At 35.0% G+C, this 23,306-nt stretch overlaps 2 protein-coding genes across 2 annotated transcripts; both read right to left on the reverse strand.

Annotated features, from left to right (window-relative positions):
- Positions 1 to 4,510: 4,510 nt before the first annotated feature.
- LOC109011633 (dirigent protein 22-like) lies at positions 4,511 to 5,056 on the reverse strand. Its single transcript, XM_018992918.2, has one exon. It carries the CDS (start codon positions 5,054 to 5,056, stop codon positions 4,511 to 4,513), a length of 546 nt encoding a protein of 181 aa, XP_018848463.2.
- A 1,429-nt stretch (positions 5,057 to 6,485) lies between these two features.
- On the reverse strand, positions 6,486 to 13,575 carry LOC109011631 (B-cell receptor-associated protein 31). Its single transcript, XM_018992917.2, has 2 exons — positions 13,047 to 13,575; positions 6,486 to 7,098 (listed from the first exon to the last, which is right to left on the reverse strand). Exons 1-2 carry the CDS (start codon positions 13,327 to 13,329, stop codon positions 6,716 to 6,718), a joined length of 666 nt encoding a protein of 221 aa, XP_018848462.1. The 5' UTR covers positions 13,330 to 13,575; the 3' UTR covers positions 6,486 to 6,715.
- Positions 13,576 to 23,306: the final 9,731 nt, after the last annotated feature.

The following is a 23,306-nucleotide window of genomic DNA, read 5'->3' on the forward strand; positions in this document are numbered from 1 at the left end:
CAGTGCTGAAGTGTTGAATGTCTCTGAGGTAGATTCTGGCAAAGAATGGATCTTAGACTCAGGGTGTTCATTTCACATGTGCCCCTCGAAACCATGGTTTGAGACCTTCACTGAAGTAGATGGAGGGCAGGTGATCCTTGGTAATAACAAGACCTGCAAGATTCTAAGAATAGGATCACTCAGATTGAAGCTACATGATGGTATGGAAATGCTACTAAAGGAAGTAAGGTACATACCAGATTTAAAGAGAAATTTAATTTCTCTTGGGATGCTTGACCAATCTGGTTGCTCCTTCAAGTCAGAATCAGGGGTATTAAAGGTGACAAAGGGATCTTTAATAATAATGAAAGGCATTATAAAAAATGGCCTCTATACACTGATAAGAAAAACAATATGTGGTGAGGCATCATCTGTTCATATGAAAATGGATGACATGGCAGTGTTGTGGCATAAAAGACTAGGGCATATCTGTGAAAGGGGTCTTCAAGAACTTCAGAAGCAAGGCTTGTTAGGTGGAAAAAAACTGGGAGAACTACCATTTTGTGAAGACTGCATACTTGGAAAATCCACAAGGACCAGTTTCAAGTCTGCAGTCCATCACACCAAACATGTTCTGGGCTACATCCATTCAGACTTGTGGGGACCTGCAAGGGTTAGTTCTCATGGTGGAGGAAACTATTTTTTATCCATCATAGATGACTACTCAAGAAAGGTATGTATTTATATTCTCAAAAACAAAAGTGATACATTTGTTAAGTTTAAAGAATGGAAAGCTTTAGTTGAAAACCAGGTGGGAAGAAAGGTGAAAAAACTCAGAACTGATAATGGACTAGAGTTCTTATCAAAAGAGTTTAACACTTTCTGTCAAAAGGAAGGGTTGGCTAGGCACAAAACAGTGAGAGAAACCCCTCAACAAAATGGTCTAGCTGAAAGAATGAATAGGACCATTTTGGAGAGGGTAAGATGCCTTCTATCAAACTCAGGCCTACAAAAAATCTTTTTGGGCAGAAGCTGCTGCTACAGCAGTATATTTGATAAATAGAAGTCCCTCATCAGCAATTAATTTCAAGACCCTTCAAGAAATGTGGTCAGGAAAACCCTCAAGGTATGACTACTTGAGAGTATTTGGCTGTGTTGCCTATGCTCATTCAAGAACAGACAAGCTTGAACCTCGAGCACTCAAGTGCATTTTTGTGGGGTATCCAGAAGGGGTCAAAGGCTACAAATTGTGGGTTGATGAACCTGAGAAACGTAAGTGTTTGATTAGTAGGGATGTGACCTTCAATGAACAACAAATGGCTCGAGTACAAAAGGAAACAACTGAGATAACACAGAATCCTGTTTCTGACAGCATGCAACTTGAGGTGGAGCAAGGAGAAACCACACCAGCTCAACTTAATGAACAAGTTGGAAAAATTGAAGAATCAAGCTCAGATGACAGAAATCAAGGTGGAGTGAATTCTTATAACCTGGTAAGAGACAGGCAAAAGAGAGTCATAAAGCCACCTCAGAGATATGGCCATGCTGAGTTGACTGCATTTGCTTTGACAGTTGCTGAAGAGATAGTGGAATTAGATCCAAGGTCCTATCAAGAAGCCATGGGGAGTAAGGAGGCTGATAAATGGTTACTTGCAATGCAAGAGGAAATGGAGTCTTTGAACAAAAATAAGACATGGGTACTAGTTACTAAACCAAAGAAACAAAAATTAATAGGGTCCAAGTGGATTTATAAGAAGAAATAAGGGATACCAGGGGTTAAGGGTCCAAGGTATAAAGCAAGAGTGGTAGCCAAGGGGTTTACACAGAGAGAAGGGATTGATTACAATGAAATCTTTTCTCCAGTGGTCAAACACACCTTCATAAGGCTACTGCTTGCATAAACTGCCTATGAAGACTTGCACTTAGAACAACTGGATGCAAAAACAGCCTTCTTACATGGAGACCTCGATGAGGTCATATACATGCAGCCACCAGAAGGATATTCAAATGAAATCAATAGCAATCAGGTGTGTTTACTCAAGAAATCCTTATATGGACTAAAACAGTCCCCTAGGCAATGGTACAAAATGTTTGATTCTCACATAATTAAAAATGGTTTCAAGAGAAGTGGATATGATAGCTGTGTGTACTACAAGAAAGTTGGGGAAGTCTTAGTATATCTATTGTTGTATGTTGATGACATGTTAATAGCATGTAAAGACTCAAAACTGATCGAACAAGTCAAGTGCATTCTGAAGTCAGAATTCGAAATGAAGGAACTAGGGCCTGTAAAGAGAATCTTGGGAATGGAAATAGTTAGAGAAAGGGAGAAAAGGCTACTCTACTTATCACAAAGAGCATATATCTCAAAGGTTCTTAAGAGGTTTGACATGAATCATTTAAAATCTGTAAGCACTCCTATGGGACAACACTCAAAACTGTCAGTAACACAAGCTCCTCAAACAGATAAAGAAATAGAGTTTATGCATAAAATACCTTATGCTAGCATGGTGGGAAGTGTAATGTACTCTATGGTCTGCTCTAAACCTGACTTGACATATGCTGTTAGCATAGTCAGCAGATTTATGAGCAATCCTGGAAAACCCCATTGGCAAGCAATCAAGTGGGTATTTCAGTATTTATCTGGTACATCTTGTTTGGGACTGAAGTTTGGTGGAAACTCACAAAAGGGAAGTGGAATAGAAGGGTTTGTTGACTCTGATTATGCAGGAAATATAGACACAAGGAAGTCATTGACAGGGTTTGTATTTACTGCTTTTGGAGGTGCCATCAGTTGGAAGGCAAATCTACAGCCAGTAGTTGCCTTATCAACAACCGAGGCAGAATATATTACAATGACAGAGGCTATAAAGGAGGCTATATAACTAAAGGGTATATCACATAAATTAGGCATGTATGAAAGGAATATCACAGTTCATTGTGACAACCAGAGCACAATTCATCTTGTTAAAAACTAGGTATACCATGAAAGAACAAAACATATAGACATTAGGCTACACTTTGTGAGGGACATCATTTCAGCTGGAGAGATTGGGATAGAAAAGATCCCAACAGAAGAAAATCCATCTGATATGATGACTAAGTCATTGCCAACAGTCAAGTTCAGACATTGTCTGGACTTGATTAATATGGAAAATTGCCAAGCCAATTAGATGGGATCTGCAGCAACAGTCAAAGAGGAGTAAAGGCAGCTTGGAAGTTCTAAATGATTTCCAAGGTGGAGAATGTTATAAAGGGTGTCAACCATTTAGAGCAAAGATCATGAGCACATGGCTGCACGTGTGGAAAGACTCGAGTATTGGCTTGTTTATAGAAAAAATAGAAACTCAGTTTCAACTTAAGTCTATAAATAGAGGCCTTTATTTGTACTTGAGGCATTGCATTAAAAATAGAAAATACAAGAGAGAAAAAGAGAGAACAATCTGTGTAAGGCTCTAAGAAAGGTGAGGTGTGTATGAGAGTGTTCTTGTAATCTCAAGACTTGTATTTTTTATCATCATTCAATAAAAGTCTCTTAACTGTTGCTGCCGTGGATGTAGATCACTAAGATCGAACCACGTAAATTCTTTTGTGTTCTTTTACATTTCTTTTACTTTAGTTTATGTGCTGATTACGAGTTCCATATAAGAATTCATTACATATCTTGGCATCTGAGTTGAAAGCATTAACACAACAAGCAACTCAGAGTTATAACAGGGTATTTGCAAACCGCCTTTAAAGAATAAGAAAAAACTGTTGATGGTAAGTCAGTAAAGTTCGAGAGTACTGCAAGCAAAGCAATTTCATAATTGATTGCAAATCCCGTGATTAGTTAGCAGCATGGATCAAGATTTCCTAAAATTTTTATCCGAATTTGAAGGGCTTCAAACGAAAAAGAGGTAAACACATAAAATGGATTCTACATAGCTTCACTTAAGAGACCTTCTAGATATATATGTATTTGGAGAGAGTTAAGGGGTCATTTAGATAGTGAAAAGAGATGAGATAGTTTTAAATGAGTGAAATAAAATATTATTAGAATATTCTTTTTCGTTAGAATATTGTTAGAATATTGTTTTAGAATTTGAAAAAATTAAATTATTTATTATATTTTGTGTAAGAATTTGAAAAAATTATAATAATGAGATAAAGTGAGATAGTTTCTGTATCCAAACGAGTCCTAAGTTTCAGCAATTACATATATAAAATCATATTGAAAATGTGAATAAGACTGAATGCGAAGAAGCTCCGGCCCCTGAGATCAAATGACTCTCGTTTTTATTAGCTACATAATACGTCGAAACAAGCTGAAGCGACAAAGCATGTCAATGCATGGTTTCACAAACAAAAACAAGAACAAACCAATTATGACAACTAATACACAAACAAATTAAGGACGTGAAATCCGAGCCTCACGTCCCTGCCTTAACAGCATTATTTATATTTCTTGGCCGGCCTCTGCCAAGAACCAACAGCTCTAGCTCGATCATGCTTTATTTCTGGTCCGACCCCAACATGTTCTACACTACTACTAGTAATGTTGCACCGTGACATTGCACCGGATGATCGCGTACTGGGTGGGAATGTCCAAGAAGTGTGTCTCAAAAGTGGCATAGCCCCTAGCAAACCGGAATTTCCCTGTTCCTGCCACAACCGCAACCTCTCTAACAGGCTCAAACTGCTTGCTAATACCTTGTATTTGTATGGTGCTTCCACTGTACTCGTCGTTTGTGAACACTAATGATATCATAACATGTGAATTCAAGCCGTCCAACCCGGCTGTCACGTACATGCCTTGGCCACGGCCGACTGCAGCTGAATTTGGGTCTGAGGTTTCGGTGATGTAGTTGTCGGTGACATAGACCGTTCCGAATTGGGTGAATGTCCAAGCCTTGCCGGCAACACCTGCAACTGGGACAACCGTGGCATTGGCAGCGCCGTGGGCTGAGATGTCTTGGAAGTAGAGGGACAGGTTGGTTTCTTTAAGTTCCGTAGCTTTGGTTAAATGTACGGCCGTGGCTAGAACCAAGATAAAGAGCAAACTGGTTAGTCCTTTCGGTACAAGGTTTCGTGCCATGGATGGGTTTGGAGGAGGCAAATTAGGTAACCAAGAGCTGTACTAGCTAGTAATTTGGACTGTGAGTTTGTATTTGGGAATGGTCTCTATTTATAAGTAGGAGAGGGATAAATGTTTTGTTGGGTAGTCTACAAATTATTCTTCTGTTGTTCTCTTGTTCGATGGGAATACTATATATGGTCATCTCTGGCCGGAGCTAGCTAGAAGCCAGAAGAGGGGATCAGGGAGCCTTATTTTTCTAGTCAAGAAATGGTTCTGTATTTTGTTCTCTTGCTTTCTCATTAAAGAAACAAAGGAAATGCAATATAATTTTAAGTTTTTGTGTGAATATCCAATATCAAGCAACCTGCATATGTCATATGACATGTAATTGTCGAACCCAAAACATGAGAATTAGAAAAATGTGTACAGATTTGGATAAAATTATACACATATTATATGCATGTCCCACACAAATTCAAGAATTCTGATCACTTCGTTTGAATTTCATTGTTCAAGATCTACAACGAATTTAGTATTGTTTTGTGTGCTTCACGCCCCTTAATTTAAGCTCTAATTGAGTAATTAATTTAATGAAAATTAAGCCGTGATGTAGCCATTCATGGTGATAAGTATATATGGGGGTGATGTTAACCATTCATAGAGATAATTTACTTTAATAAGATCTCTTTGTGGCTAAAGCATTTCTCAACTATAAATGGAGCACCTTTTACCCAAAGGGTGAGAGGACTTTGCTTGGTGGAAATTACAGACCAATTGCCTCCGGCTAATATTAAAAACTAATGTAGCCAACAGATTATGTAAGTATTTGTTTCGATAAAATAGTATATATGGTTTGATGAAAAGGATAACTACTCATGACATGAAATATGTTTTACATGAATGTGTATTCCATCCGTGATTGAATTCTATATTTGAATTAGATGGTCAAAATTCATAAAGGAAAACACAACGTGTGGGATATACATACATATATATATATATATGTGGAGAATATATACCACATTCTGTGCATTAAATATTGTAAAATCCGCACACTTTATATATCACTTTCTCAAAATTTAAATCTAACCAAAAAAACGGAACCTCAAAGAATGTCCTAAGAAATTACGCAGATCCAAAGGAGCCCGGCAAACTCATGTACAAGAGGATCGTCCAAGCCTTTCCGGCACTAACTGCAATTAGGATATTGGTAGTGTCATTGGGGCCAGCAGAGATGTCTCTTACTACTGAAATAAATTGGTGACGATTGGTACAAAGTTTTGAGGGATAACTAAATAGGCAACACAAATAATTACTTACTAGGCTACGAATAGAATCAGAGATAAATAGTTTTTGTATGATTGCTTGTTTTTGCAGCTGTGGAAATCGTTTGCAGTCATAGGCTCCAAAAATTAGATTCGTTTCATGTTATCTAAATTTATGCAACTGTCTGTCAAGGATTCTGCTTTAATTTTATCTAATTGCATGTAGAAATTGAAAGGGTAGCAATCACTCAATTATGTGCGTTAGATACACATCATTTTACTCTACTTTGTATATAAAGCTAACTGTGAACAGGTAGGCACCCTACATTTTCTTCCCACTTCTAAATGCAATCTTTAAGTTCTCATACATATAAGTAGCTGAGAATATTGTTCATTATTAGCCTCTGCCCACTCACATGTTACTTTTGTGATCCGGCTGTGACAAGCTCTGATCGATTGATTCCAACTGGTTGCGAAGGTTTTGATTGTCTGCTAGCAAACGGTCATATTCCAGAAGGAATCCTTCAGATTGCTTTCTTAAAGCCTCTGCTTCAGCTTCAGCGGCTTTTGCCTCCTTTGCTTTCGCATCACATTCAGATCCCAGCTTCTTGATCTTTGTCCTCAATACAGCAACCTCTTCTCCTAGGGCCTTAAGCTCCTCTGCACTGCCAGTTTTGGAATCCTCAAAACTTCGATTTTGTTTTTTTGCAGCCTCCATGGTCTTCCTGAGTAAACTCAGTTCTCTTATGTAATGATGTAATCTATCAATCATCAGTGAGAGGAATAGCATGAATCCTGCATGTAATTGATTGCACTGATTAAAAACTCAATAACAATGGTACTCGAAACAAATTGAAACTGAATGATGAAAGCAAGCAAATTGAAAAGGTAAGGATTCTATTTCGAAGCAGCTCAGAACAAAATTAATTAGTTATGGCATGAATCATAAGAATGACACTAACAAAAATGCTAATAATGGTCTATCTTATCATCCAAAAGCAGCAATAGCTGCTGAAGCAAATTGGTTGTCTTCCACTTCATATGAAGGTGGTCTACTGTTCACCTCGTAAGGGGACAGGCCTTCTTTGATAGCAAGGAGATGCCTGCTATCCTCTTTAATGTATCCTTGATATGTTCCCAGATTCAGCCAAAAACTAAAACATAAACCTTTGAAATCAACAAGGATGAAGGGTGTAAATTCAAATCGGAAAACCGGTCCGGACCGGACCGGTTTTGAATCGGTCCGGTCCAGAACCGGTTTTAGGATTTTTCGGTTTTAGGATTTTTCGGACCGGACCAGACCGGTTAATAAAAAATATATATATAAAATAATATTTATATTATTGTATATATAACTTTTATACAAAATATTATATATATTAATATATATAAGTTTTATATATTATGTATAATTATAAATTTTTATGTGAAATTTTTATATATAATATATATAATTATATATATTCATATATGAAATAATTTCTTATTATAATTTATAAATTATTACATAAAATGTTAATACTAAATCACTAAAAGTTTATAACTAATATTAATAGTCTAATATAGACTAATGACTATAGTTATACTTATAATTAATACTACAAGTTTTTACTAAAATTTTATAACTAATACAAATATTAAATATATAGTTTATAACTAATACTAATATATAACTTATAACTATAGCAATAATCTAATACTAATACTATTATATAGTCTAATATATTAATAAAAGTATAAAACAGTTTTTTTTAAATCAATTCTTTTTTTTTTTATATAAACAAATTTTTAATGACAAATTGTGAAACTTACATTTTAAAAAAACCGGAAAACCAGACCGGACCGGACTGGAAACCGGTAAAACCGAAAGTATCGGTTTAGGAGGGTAACCGGTGCGTAATCGGTTTTAGAAAATACAAAACCGGTACATACCGGTTCGGTCCTAAATTTTGTCCAAAACCAGACCGAACTAGACCGGTTACACCCCTATTGACAACCGATGTTTAGGATTTGGATAGTGATATGAGATGAGATGGTTTGTGAATAATAGTGAAATGGTTTAAGTTAAGATGTTTATAGAGTTTTGAGAAAGAAGAAAGAAAAAGTTGAATAAAAACATTATAAAGTTAAAATATTATCAGAATATAATTTTTTAAAAATTTTTTGTTTTGGAATTTAATTATCAAAATTTTTGTTTTGGGATTTGAAAAAGTTAAATTGCTTTTGTGTTTTGTTTGGAAGTTTATGAAAGCTGTAATGATTAAATGAAAAAGTTGACAATTGGAAATTAAAATGTTTGTATTTATGGTGTTTGGATATTGAGATTAGATAGGATGAGAAGGGATGAGATGAGACCAAATGAGAGTATCTTGCTATCCAAACTAGACCTAAGGGGATGCTTGGAGAATGAAATGAGATGAGATGAAAAATCTATGAATAATAGTGAAATGATTCGAGTTAAGATGTTTCATTGCATTTTGGGAAATGAGAGAGAAAAAGTTAAATAAAAATATTATAAAAGTTGAAATATTGTTAGAATATAATTTTTTAATACTATTTTTGTTTTGGGATTTAAAAAAATTGAAATTTTTTTTTGCTTGTATTTTGTTTGGAAGTTTGGGAAAGTTATAATGATTAGGTTATGATTAGATGAAAAATTTAAAAATTTGAAATTGAAAAGTGTTTGTATTTGAATGGTGTTTGGATGTTGAGATGAGATAAGACGAGACGAGACGAGCTAGAATAATGCTAAGTATAAGCCCCAAATAGACAAGCTTCACATAGCCCTTTGTAAAAAAGTTGGTCCCACTAAAAGAGAGAAGGTTTTTTTACACTTTTTAATGATGGGATCCACTTTTTTACAAAGAAACTGCACGGGACTTGTCTATTGGGGGTATGTACAAATCATTGCTCTTTAGACAATACATTTGTGGCTTTTTCTTTTTTATTATTTTTTTCAGTAATCTTCCATCAATCTGTAAATTCAAAATCCAGCGAACTAGCTTAAAATGTACAGCCCTAGGTATTTAATAAAAAGCAGAACTCTTGAAGCAGATCAAAATAGATGCATGATATCAAAGAAAAATCAATACAATTGCAGTCAAGCAACTTTCACACTAGCAGTTGTCTCTTCAGAACACTTTCTGTTGTCTGATTCCATGTACAAGCTCAACAAAATGTTAGAGACTATAATTATTGCATGTTCTGCTTAAGAGAAAAAAATGGATGACTTCTAATGAAAGATCATCAAAATGTTTTCAATAATTAGCCAAGAATACTTATCAAAAAAAATAATTAGCCAAGAATAGAACAGGAATCCAAGAGAACAAAAAACTTTCAATCGAGCACCCTGTACAGTGTCCAACATTATATTTCCAGTCTTTGCTTTATCTAAACCCACTTATACACAGGAAAGAAGGTCAGTCATGCAGGGGCATTAACAAAATGAATCACAAACAATGAGCAGGGAACCGCACACAGGGGATGACTGGAACATAATAAACCCTGAAATGGGAAGTATTGATCATCTTAAAGCAAACATCCAGAACTTCCATTTCTAAGCAATGAATTCACTGAACAGATATAATTGCATGAAATGTAAAAAGGCTGGAAAAATATTTTTTTTTATAAGTAATAAAAAGAGTAAAAGTATACAAGAGGGAACCTTTCTCAAAACGGAAAACCAAGGACTAGTTTAAAAAAGCCAAATAATATTAGTGATGAGCCCAGCATTGAAAAACAGAAAACCTGAAAAAATATAGATCTTTACTGCTGGACTTCATCTTAGATAATCAGCATAAATGTTAATTCTTTTGGGTTAAGATACTTGGAAGTTACCCTGCAAAAGCCACATTTCTTCATCTATGCCACTGAAACCAGGTTTCTACATCAACCATGGAGTGATCTTAGATGGCCAACAATTTTTCATCTTCCTGGTGTTTTTCTAACCTTCCTTATCTCTTGGGTGGATAGAATCTAGATTGTCTACCCCCAGGACATACAAAGTCGGTATGCATAAACCATAGGTTTTTTTGTTTTTCCTTTTTCATTTTTTTGCAACCATTCGCTGTTATGTCTATGTGGTCAATAGAATAGATGACAAAACAGCAATCACAGATGAACCAAAGACAATTACCATTGCACATTATGTGTGCATGCATAAAAACTGCATCAACTGACAAACTGAAATACAAGACATCAAAAGGAGGCATCATATGCTTGTTATGAAAGCTTCCCTTCTGTCAGTCTATTCCCATCCAATTCTCCAATACATGTAGGATCAATATATATCAGGCCATCATTGAGTCACAAACTTCCAAAATATGCCTTCAGACAGATCTTCTAAGTTAAATCCTTACAACTCCATACAATGTTGGCCAATCTCAGCATGTTAATCTTGACATGTGTGCACCTAAGGGCCTTGTTTTTGCAGAGTGATTTGTTAGTAAAAATAAAAAGTGGCACCAAATGATGCAACCCAATAAAAAACAACAATAATCGGAAGGAAATTAATAAACGTTTCACTTTGGCCTGGAATGCACCAGAAATCTCACTTAGGAGTTAGGACTGGAAATACCACTACTCAAACTACCATTTTCTTCCTCAACCCTTTTCTCCACACTTCCACTCTATTCAAACAACCCACTACAAGACACCACTATAGCAGTAATGGAAACAACAACTACTCCCTAACACACACACAAAGACAGGTGCAGGACATTCTATGACATATACTAACCACTACAAAAAGTACACCAATCATGAAATCTACCCCATAAAAAGCTAATTAAGTTACTCATGTCCATCCCCTATTTTAGCCAGTGACAACAGAGCACTGCCCATGATCATTCTTTGCCATGCCAGACTTGTTCAGTTGGGTGCAATTTCAAAATTTCGACTTAGTAACAAACCACACCTACTTTTATTTTTTATTTTTTATTGGCACTAGGTGTCCTGGAACAGCATCCCGACTAATCCCATGGTTGCACAGGCCCTCAACAAAGAGGTTCCCGCAAATGCACCTCAGGTAATTCAATGGAAAAATCTCCCAGTCTAATTGCCCCTAGAGATTGTTTGCATTTTGCACCCAAGGGGATTTGAACCTTAGACTTAGGGGGAACATACCCCCAAACAACCTTTACCACTTGAGCCAACTCCTAGGGGTTCAAACCACACCTACTTTCAATAAAAATCAATAATTTGTCATATCAAGCAACTAATTTCCAAGATAGATTTCGTAAAAAATCTGAAATTTTATTATGCTACCTATTGTTGGCAAACAGAAGCACCAGTATTTTGAAACCCCATATGATAAGAGGATAGAGTAGGTAGTGTATGGGATCCCACATTGCCTGCAAATGAGAAGTTCTTGCTCTTTATAATGTTCTAATGGGGTTCCAATTGTATCAACGACTAGTCTTTTTAGAGTATAGGCTATATGGTTTGGGCCTTTCATAGGGACGTTACAAATGGTATCAGAGCCTATCTCAACCAGAAATGTGAGACTTGAGCCGTGCCACCTACGACGGATAGGGCCGACAATGACGTTGAGAATTTAAGGAGAGAGATTGTGATACCCTATATGATAAGAGGATAAGGTAGGTGGTGTATGGGATCCCACATTACTTGAGAATGAGAAGTTCTTTTTTTTTTTTTATAAGTAAGAGATAAATATTATATATATGAATGAGAAGTTCTTACTCTTTATAATGTTCCAATGGGGCTCCAACTATATCATTGACTGGTCCTTTTGGAATATAGGTCATGTGATTTGGGTCTTCCATTGGGGCGTTACAAGTATATTATTTTTTTCACTTAGCCCATAGGAAATTAATTATCATTTAACATTGTGAGGAGAAAAGTTACAATATTTGGGATCCCAATAATATAAAGAATTTGAAACTTTCAGCCAACCAAGCTACCATCCTCATCAGAAGTATTAAAGACACCACCTCAATCTGTCATATCAACAAGCCAACATCACTGATCCCTTGCGTACATGGCCAAGTGTTGCTACATGAAGATTTGAATAACAAATGCCTTAGCATTTGGCATGCCAATGAAAAATGATTTCCCCTTTTAACCATAGTAGTCAACCTCAACTATAACCAGGTGTGTGGCCCAATGCTAAGCCATATGATGCTATATGAGATTGATTGGAACAACATGTGACATGGAACATTTCAATCTGGGCAAAGTATAAGAGCGCATGCCAAACATCCGTGTATGAACCCAGATTAGTCGGGGATTTTTTCCTGGAAAACTGGTGCCCAACAAAAATAAAAACATCCCATATATTCAAGGGAAATAAAAACTCATAATCAAGCATCATATGAGGGTGCACCATTTTCATATCAATCATCAAATCATTATCGCACTTGAGCCGACATAACTGAATTATTATTAGATCCACCAAAGACACCTAATACTAGTAAACTAATACTCAATAACCAGTTCATAACACCAAAAAGGGAATATGGAGATAAAGAAGCACCAAATTTTCAATGCAAGATTGATACACACGCACACACCTAGACCAATATTATTTCAATTGGAAGATTTGTATGGCCAGAGCAATGAGTATTGGATCATCTTCCCAAAACTGCACAACCTAAGATATATACCTAAAAATGCTATCTCTGTTTTTTTTCTTTTTGACGAAACAAAGGATAAGAGTCAACTGCTAAATGAGAAAGCATCAAATTAAAAAAAATAAAAGTAGCGAATGAATGGAGATAAGTTACCCATTAGAGAAGCTTCGAGCATGTGCTGGGACATGAGGACCTGGTCGGTGGGATTCGCCACGCCTGCCTCCATCGTGCGGCTCTGGATCTTGACCATGCTGTAAACGCTGGATGCAAGCACAATTAAGATGGTCCCGCCTACGGTCTTGACCATGACTGGGCCCCGCCCGCGCTTGACGCGATCCAAGGTTAAAATCACGAGCTTTCGCAGAGGGCTCTTAAAGAGGAGGGTGAGAATGAGAGCCATTTGGGCGACGATCACGGAGTAAAGTAGCTGTATCATCCCTCTATGGTGGTGCTCAGCCCGGATATCACAGTAGAAGAGAGAAAAGAGAGAGAGAGAGAGAGAGAGAGAGACCGGAGGGTTTGAAATGAAGTTGCGTCGGTCAGTTACGTCAGTATGCCCTACTGCGTTAACTTTTATTGGCAAATTGAATTATTGTTGCCGACTACATTTGAAACGTCACCGAAGACTCGAAGAGGATTGAGATATGGGGTACGGTTGGATAGGGAGAATACTTAAAGAAATGTCGAGAATGTTTGTGTATAGTTATGAATAGATATTAGAGTGAGTTTGTTGATCTTATTGAAAGTATTTTGAGTTATTTAGATGTGTAAAGTATATTGAGTTGTTGACTTTTAGGTAGATAATTGAAAAATGTGTGGGTTCCATAAATATTATAGTGATTTTATTTTTAATAATAAATATTATAATAATTTTTTAATATTAATAAATATTGTAGTAGTTTTATTTTATTTTTATATATAATAATGGTAAATATTATAATGATTTTATTTTTAATTTATATATAATAGTGATAAATATTATAATGTTTATATATATATATATAATAGTGATAAATATTATAGAAATGTTATTTTTTATTTGTATATTATAATGATTTTATTTTTTATTTATATATTATAGTATTTTATTTTTTATTTATATATAATAGTGATTTTATTTTTTATTTATATATTTTAGTGATTTTATTTTTTATTTATATATTTTAGTGATTTTATTTGTGAATAGTTATATATAATAGTGATAAATATTATAGTGATTTTATTTTTTTTATTTATATATTATTTTATTTTATTTTATTTATATATAATAGTGATTTTATTTTTTATTTATATATTTTAGTGATTTTATTTTTTATTTATATATTATAATGATTTTATTTTTTATTTATATATTATAGTGATTTTATTTTTTATTTATATATGATAGCGATTTTATTTTTTATTTATATATAATAGTGATAAATATTTTTTATTTATATATTATAGTGATTTTATTTTTTATTTATATATTATAGCGATTTTATTTTTTATATATATAATAGTGATAAATATTTTTATTTATATATTATAGTGATTTTATTTTTTATTTATATATTATAGTGATTTTATTTTTTATTTATATATGATAGCGATTTTATTTTTTATTTATATGTAATAGTGATAAATATTTTTTATTTATATATTATAGTGATTTTATTTTTTATTTATATATTATAGTGATTTTATTTTTTATTTACATATGATATCGATTTTATTTTTTATTTATATATAATAGTGATAAATATTTTTTATTTATATATTATAGTGATTTAATTTTTTATTTATATATTATAGTGATTTTTTTATTTATATTTAATAGTGATAAATATTATAGTGATTTTATTTTTTATTTATATATAATAGTGATAAGTATTATAGAATGTTTGTGAATAGTTATGAGTAGAGATTGAAATGGGTTTATGGGTCCCATTGAAAGTATTTTAAGTTGTTTGGCATGTGAAATATTTTTAAAAGTACGAGAATACTTGGAAAGTGTTGGGAAGACTTTGGTAGCCAAACATAACCTTAAATGAGTTCCGCTTTTGAGCGGTCCTGCTGCTATTGAGCGATAAAAAGCCACTAATAGTATTGCGCCGTATCAACAATTGTAGAGATTTTATAATAAACTCATTGTACTAGATTTTCTCTTATCACAAAAAACTTCATCCCTTCGTAAACTTTCTCAATCCGCTATATCTCGCTCGATCTCCATTTTCTCCTCAATTCTGCTGCCACCTTTCGTCACTTAGAAAAGGGTGCTTAGAGATTTATAAACGATCAATCAATCTCATATTTAGTCAATATAAGATCGTAACAACTACCACACTCAGCAACCAACGTCCACGACGGTTTCTACACTCACAAGGGCTGGCTGTGTACTAGGTCTTTTCCTAACTCTGAGCGAATACTATCATGCCGGCATCACCCCCGTGCCGCAAGATTGCAACCGTGGTTACATGGTCTTAGACGTGGGTGGCTCTGATATCATTTGTTATGAACCCATTAGCTATAACTCACTCTTGAAAACTAGCTTACAAGGGAATAGTGTCTAGAGACTTATAAACCATCAACCAATCACATACTAAGTCGATGTGAGATCGTAATAGATTCACAATTTCTCTTATCACAAAAAATACGCAAACCCAAACTACACGAAGTATCACAAAAAATACTCGAACCCAAAAATCATTCCAAATTGTAATCACTATTATCAGAAAGCTGCATGTGTAGAAGCTTTCAATTCCAAGATTTTGTACCAAGCAGACGGAATCCAATACCTCACTCTCATAGATTTTATCGGCAATCACATTCATGAAATGAAGAATTCAGTACCTCACTCTTACAGAAACCAAATTGACCGTAACCTTATTATTGGAGACGGTGTTCTTCTGGGCATGGCCGAAAGTTGTGGTATGCAAGCAATGCGAGGGATGCGAGGGGTGGCCGTGTCGACGAGGCAGTGCGATGGTCTGGTGTGGCTGTGTCGGCAAGGGGGTCACTCCTCTCAGCTAGGGGTGCGAGCGAGGGATGCCTAGCTTCTAAATGGGAGGGATGTGAGGGTTCTGAATGGAAATTCCCTGATGTGTGGCCACATGAAACATATGGTGTGATGTCTATGTGTCATCATGGAATTGGGGGCTGTTATTTGGGGGTTATAAGACCAACCGGTTATAAGATTTTCTCATCTTAAGTTTTTATTTAAATACTGTTAGAGTTTTAGCATGTACAAGTTCTACGCACTTTTTTTAAAAAAATAAAATTTAATATTAAAAAATAATTATTTTAATGTGAATCTCATATTTACATACTTTTTAAAAAAGAAGTATAGTAGTACTTGCATATCCTAGGACTGCAAATATCATTTCTCTTTTTGTTGTCTTTATTTTAAATTTTTTTTCCTAATTATTTATGTTAATGTAACACATTTTATAAAATGTGTCAGTTTATTTAAGTAATTGACATATAAAACCATTTAAAATAAAATACATATAATCGAGATAAAGCTTATTATTTAATATTTCATAGACGACTTAACTCGCTCAATTATATCTCGATTAACAAGGCATAGGCGAAAGTTATTATTAAGTTCAACCCACATTTTTCAATTTTCAATTTACTAATCCACGGCATGTTATTTGTTATTTTCTTGTGTGAGGAAAATCATTTTAGCTATACGAGAATATCATGTTGATATATTTCTTATGAATTAGTAAAAATTGTTAATACAAGTCTAGGGGTGAAAACCAAACTGACTGATTTTTTTATTGGTATGAAGTTAGCCAAAACAACCGATTAAGGGGGAGAAATCGACAGGACCGGTTCCAGCTGATTTTCAGTCAGTTTGGCAGTTTCCAATTGGTTTTGAGTGGCATGATGAGAGAGAGTGAGAGAGAATCGAGAGAATAAAGTGAGAGATAAGAGAGAGAGAGAGAGATGGGCCGGCGAAGGGAGTTGCTTAAGAGAGAGAGAGAGAGAGAGAGAGAGAGAGAGAGAGAAATGAAATGAAGAAAAGAAAATGAGAGAGGAGGACTCGGGTTAAACTCTTAATGCAGTTGCACATATGATAATATGGCATGATGATGTAGCACGATGTTGTGGTGACCTGACCTAGTAGCTGAGGTGATATATGGCATGTGTGCTGGATAGAATCTACAATGGGCAATTATTTATTTTGAATTTTGGATTTGAGCATTTATGTGTCTTGTATGGTTTGTTAGACATAGGAAATAGTTAAGCACTTAATATTTATGGATGTTGTTGGAAGTTGTCTACAACAATTACTAACACATTGAGAAGTTGTATTTGGCCTTAAATGATATCTCCTGCCATTAATCATGTACTTTATATTTAAGCATAAGGAAATGGATGAAATTGGGAGATCATTTTTTAGTTTAAAACCCTCTTGCAAGTTTGCATTTGAAGTTGAGTTCGTCTCCTTCTTTTATCAAGTGTTTAACTTGGTTGTATGGGTGACATTCATAATTAGAATAGTGTCAAGTGACATCTACTATCTCCTGGTTGAGTGACATCCTAGGTTATCTATCATTGTTTTCCTTCATTTGTTCTTAGATCAAAATCCACCAAGTCCATTTGTATTTATCCTTGTAGCTTTTGGGTTGCATCAAATTGGCATATGAGCAAGACTATCTTGGCTGGAGAAATAGCTCCTAGAAGAAGAAAGAATTCAAGTAATGCAGAGATGGAGGCTGGAATTGAGCTGAGTTGAAAAAAGCAAATGAGAACCTTCAACAAATGTTGAATGATGTTCTACAAAGGCTATCATCCTCCTCCTCAAGTCAAAGCTATAGAAGTGGAGGTCAATTTTTCTATAATGGAGTTGGTGTAAAGGACAATGTCATTCTTCTTTAAGCTTTTCAACTCCAACCCCATCCAAAGTAGCTTAATAGTCTATGGAACGACTGGCTAGGGATTTGGAGAGCACTGATCAGACTATTTAAGTGCACGTTTCAGACTTTGAATGGAGGCTTAATGCAGATGAATATTGCGATTGGTATTGAGATTGGATTGCTTCTTTGATGGCATTCTTTGAATGGAAGGACTACTCGGAGGAAAGAAAAGTTCAATTCATGGCTACAAAGTTAAAAAGTCATGCATTGATATAGTGGCAACAATACTAATGATCAAGAGAAAGGAGAGGCATCCCAAGGATTGCACTGTAGGCTGATATGAAGATGAAGCTGGATGAGAAGTTTCTACCATTGGACTACTCTCAATCTCTCTACCAAAAGTTCCATACACTCCATCAGAGTGCTTACCAATCCATGGCTAAATATATGGAACAATTTTACAAGCTGATGAGTCATGTAAATGTGCAAGAGCCAGATGATCAATTGGTGGCCAGATATGTTAGTGGATTGAGATATCATTTTAAAAGTGAACTGATCATGCATTTTCTACATACACTTGAAAAAGCTTATCAAATGGCACTCAAGGCTGAGGAGAAACTGAAATGGAGCACATTCAGAAAAAATAACCAAATGCGTCAAAAGAGAAAGGCAAGAAGGTGGTGGCTCCTCCAAGTTCCGGCCGACCAAATCCACCTAGTGGAGGAGGGAGTAAGGACAAAGGGAATGATGCTTCATCCTCTTACAAATGCTTTAGATGTGGTGATTAGGGGTGATTAACGGTCCGGTCGGACCGAACGGACCGACCGTTTCGGTCCGGACCGGACCGACTTAGACCGGTCCGGTCCGGTCCATATTTTAGAGGACCGAAATCATTCGGTCCGGTCCACGGTCCACAGTTTTTTCGGACCGGACCGAATGAAAAATTAAAAAAAATATATTTTTTATATATATTTTATATATAATAATTGTACAATTAACAATATAAATTTTTAAATATATTATTAATACTTGTTAATATTCTATAAATTAACAATATTTTATATATATCTTCATTTAACCTATCACTATTAACAATATAAAATTTTAAATATACTATTAACACTTGTTAATATTCTATGAATTAATAAATATATAATATCAATTAGTTAATTATATAGTAATTATATAAATTAATAATATAATTTTCATCTAATTTATTATCATTGACCATATAAAATATTTTTTTATTGAGTTTGTTACATAATCCACATTAATAAGTCACTTAGTTTAATTTAGTATTTTAAATAAATTTTTTTATTAATTATTAAAAAAAAAAAAAAAAGAGGGCGGACCGACAGGACAGGACCGGACCGGGTCCGGTCCGGTCCCTTTGGGTGTTCGGTCCGGTCCGGTCCGGAAAAATAATGGACCGAAAATTTTCGGTCCATAGCCGGACCGGACCGGCCCGTTTGCAGCCCTAGTGGTGATATAGGGCACCAATCATATGAGTGTCCTACTAAGAAGGCCAAAGTTCGTCTTATGTAAGAAGAGTTTGAAGAAGATGAGAGAGCACCAATATTTGATGAAGATGAAGGGAAAACTGAAGACAAGTACTGCGAAAGTGACTGTGATGCCGAGAGTTTGGTGATCCAAAGGGTAATGACTATCCAAGAAGATGAGTAGTAGTTTAGACACAACATTTTCAGAACATATTTTCTTTCTCATGGAAAAAAGTGTCTTTTATGGTGGATTCCAGAAGCTGTGAAAATATGATATCAAATGTGATAGTAGAAAAGTAGAAACTATCATGTGAATGTTGTCTTAAACCTTACAAGGTTTCTTGGTTCAAGAAAGGGAGGCTTCGATATTTTACCTATGGATGTATGTCATTTACTACTTGGAAAATCATAGCAGTTTGATAGAAGTACTTAACATAATGGAAGGAGAAATACCTACATCATCATTAGGGGAGGTGTGAAGTAAGTTTTAAACCCTCTTAAAGATGCATAAACTAATGTCTCTTCTAGCGTGCTAAGTTTGGATGTTGAAGTGAGTTGAGTTGAGATGATAAAATATTGTTAGAATATTATTTTTTAATATTATTATTATTATTTTAGAATTTAAAAAAGTTGAATTGTTTATTCTATTTTGTGTTGAGATTTGAAAAGGTTGTAATCATTAGTTGAGATGAGTTTGAGATCCAAACTCCCCTAGTCTTTTGTCTTACAAGCAGTTTGAACAAGACTTTCAGTCATCTACAACTAGTCTGGGGTTCACAATTAGGTTTACAAAATCATATAAATTATAAATAAAATAATTAAAATATTAAAATTATGTAAATAATCATTTAAAATCATAAAGTTACCTGATTCAAGTCTATACCTCTCGACATCAACAATATCTAATCTAATGAGCGATGAACTTAACAAGTTCTGTGTGCAAACGAGGGTCTTGATAGTAGTCAGAGATAATGAACTTCGATAAACATCCAAGACACGACCTCCGGTGCTAAGCGCCGACTCAGATACAACTGTAGTGATAGGAATGACTAGTACATCACTGGCTATTCAGGAAAGAATTGGAAACTTGCCAGAATTTACCTTCCACCAAGTTAATATATGGAATGTATCATTAGGTGCCTCGAAATCTTCCATAAAAAAATCAGATTTACACTACATAATATCTTTCGATGGACGGTTTTGATGATATCGTCGTAGTCGCAATAAATTTGAGATTTGTGCATGTGTGTCATCCCAGGAAGATGTCGAACCGGTTGGGTGAGAAGCTATCATTTGTGGTTGAAGACTAACCAATGATCATGTAATGACTATATAAATCATCAATATCACATTTAAACAATCTAATAAACTTTTTAGCGTCCTCATCACTGAGGATGTCCCTAATCTTATTCTCTACAATCGCCAATTTATATCAGGAGTCAAGGATCATAGTCATAAATAATAATCTATTTATCTTTTCCACATCCCCTAATATTTATTATATTTATATTTCATCCTCATAGCCATTGCAATCAACAAGCCTACACTATCAGCACAACTCTTTTACAAATGGTCATAAAGTCTCGAGAGCTCCTTGAAGTACATGTTCGTAGTAGGATATTTTGTTCCAGATATCCGCATAGTTATGTCATAAAATAACTTAAAAAATTGAACAAAATACCTGAAATTGGCCCAATCAACTATGTCTGACACACCGAGCCCCCTTTCCCCCAATTGACTCCAGCAAAGCATACCTCATGCCTCCATTCTCGACCTTCATCCGTTCGAATGTTATTTTGTACTTCTCCACTATATCTAACATCATGTATGTAGAGTTTCATCAAGTCGGAACGTCCAGTTGCAACATACGAAAAGATGAGATCTCAAATTGTTCGGCTATTGCCTTAAACTAGCAGAGTCGTTAGGGGAAAGCCCTCACATATCTCACAAGATTTCAGACTTTAATAATGGAATCATTAACCTCTTTGAACCCTTTAGAAACTATAAGGTTGATGATATAGACACAATATCGAATATGAATAAACTGGTTTTCACGAATGATGTCTTCTATTACTGTCGTATTCTACCTAAACTAATCAATGGCAGTGTTATTCACACTGTCATTGTCAACTGTGATGCAAAGTACTTTTTTAATCTCTCAATCCTTTATACAATCATCCATCTTCTTGCCAATGGATGAACCTTTATAATCAGAAATTTCTTTGAAATCGATAATTCACTTCTGCAGGTCCACTCACTATCAATAAAGTAGGTTGTGATACACATGTAGCACATATTTTGTATGGAGGTCCATGTATCAGTGATAAATGACACTCTGGTAAGTGGAGACACAAAATTTCCTTCACCACTGCCTTCTCCTTGGCATGCCTCTCCAAATAATCACGCATAACAATATACTGTGAAGGCATGGAAAATCGTGGCTCTAACGTGTGCACAAATTTGCGGAAACCTGCCTTATCAACCGTGATAAAAGGCATCTCATCAGTGATGATCATCTTCACAAAAACATCCCTCAACATATTCTAACTATATTGAGGGATTGATAACTTCTTAATCTACGTGCCATCAGTAGCCGTAGAAGTCTCGTAACGTAGCTTCATCTGATCAGTTGCTACCAGCTCTTTGTGTATCTTATATCGTTGGCAACTCATAAGATGTGCTATTAATATTGACATTCATTACTTGTTCGAATGATAACCACATAGTTGCCCATAGTATTGACATCGAGCCTGCGTGTGCTCACTATCACCGAAAACTTTGGTGAAATGTTCATATGTCCATAACCTTTTTTTATTAGGTCATGCTGGAGGGTTGACCTCAAAATTCATAAACTCTTTTTCTTCATTAAGCATATCAACGTCTTCTAGATCTATTGGGACTCGATTACTTGCACAAGAGGTACTTACTCTAGATAGAGGTCTATGGCTTGAAGTACCAATTACTGATGCCAACGGCTGTGCGTCATCCTTTTGTGGAGAATCGCAGCGAGAATAAGATGATGTAGCATCCATAATTTGAACAAATAATCTAAAACAATTAACAAAAAATTATCATTTTAAATTTTATGATAATTATCTTTAAATTAGAAACACATTGAAAAGGAAAAAACATATGTGTCTAGTCGTGTTTGTGGTTTTAAAAATAAATAAAATACAAAGAAACATATGTGTCAAGCCACACTCGAGCGAAGACTCGAGTGAACAATGTGTGTGACGTTTGCTCGAGCACACTCGAGCGAATGTCACTTGGAATAAAAAATTTAATTTTTCCAAAACCTAAATTCCTCAATTTTTAAATATAACAACTTAAAAACTGAAATCATTGAAATAAAAACAACAAAAAAATTAAAATAAACAACAAATCATACACCTTTTACAAATGGAGTTACAAATCACATTTCACATTTTACAATTACTCAGAAGAACAACATATATATTAGAGGAGGAAGTTACAAATCATTCTACAATTACTCTAGTGACGGCAGAGTCGTAGATGGTGGCCTTAGGTGACGACAGACGGCGGGAGAGGTGAATTAAGTTGTGCGAAAATGAGGGAGACTAAAGACAGTTTTGCGAAAGTGAGGGGGAAGAAAGGGGTCTTGCGATTTTTACCCCCTTCCTTCACAAAACAACGTTGTTCCGCTTAAAGCATAACAACGTCGTTTACTTACCTGAACAAGACAAAACGTCACCCTGCCTTGCAAAACAATGTCATTTCTCTTGAAGTGGAACGACATCATTTTGATCATGAGTATTTTTTAAAAAAAAAATTCCGAGTTCGGAGCCCATGTGGGCTCCAACTATTGGAGTCGAAGTAACTCCGACTTTGACTCCGAATTTCGCAAACTCTGACTCCATCGGAATCAGAGCCTTGTCGTAACTTGGACAGAGTTCGGAGTTCGGAAACTTTGCCCACCCCTAACTAAGGGGATGCCTAGGGAATGAGATGAGATGATAAATCCGTGAATAGTAGTGAAATTGTTTGAGTTATAATTTTTTATTGAGTTTTGGAAAAAGAGAGAGAAAAAGTTAAATAAAAATATTTTA

Source organism: Juglans regia, chromosome 10 (assembly GCF_001411555.2).
Source record: "Juglans regia cultivar Chandler chromosome 10, Walnut 2.0, whole genome shotgun sequence".
Lineage (NCBI taxonomy): Eukaryota > Viridiplantae > Streptophyta > Magnoliopsida > Fagales > Juglandaceae > Juglans > Juglans regia.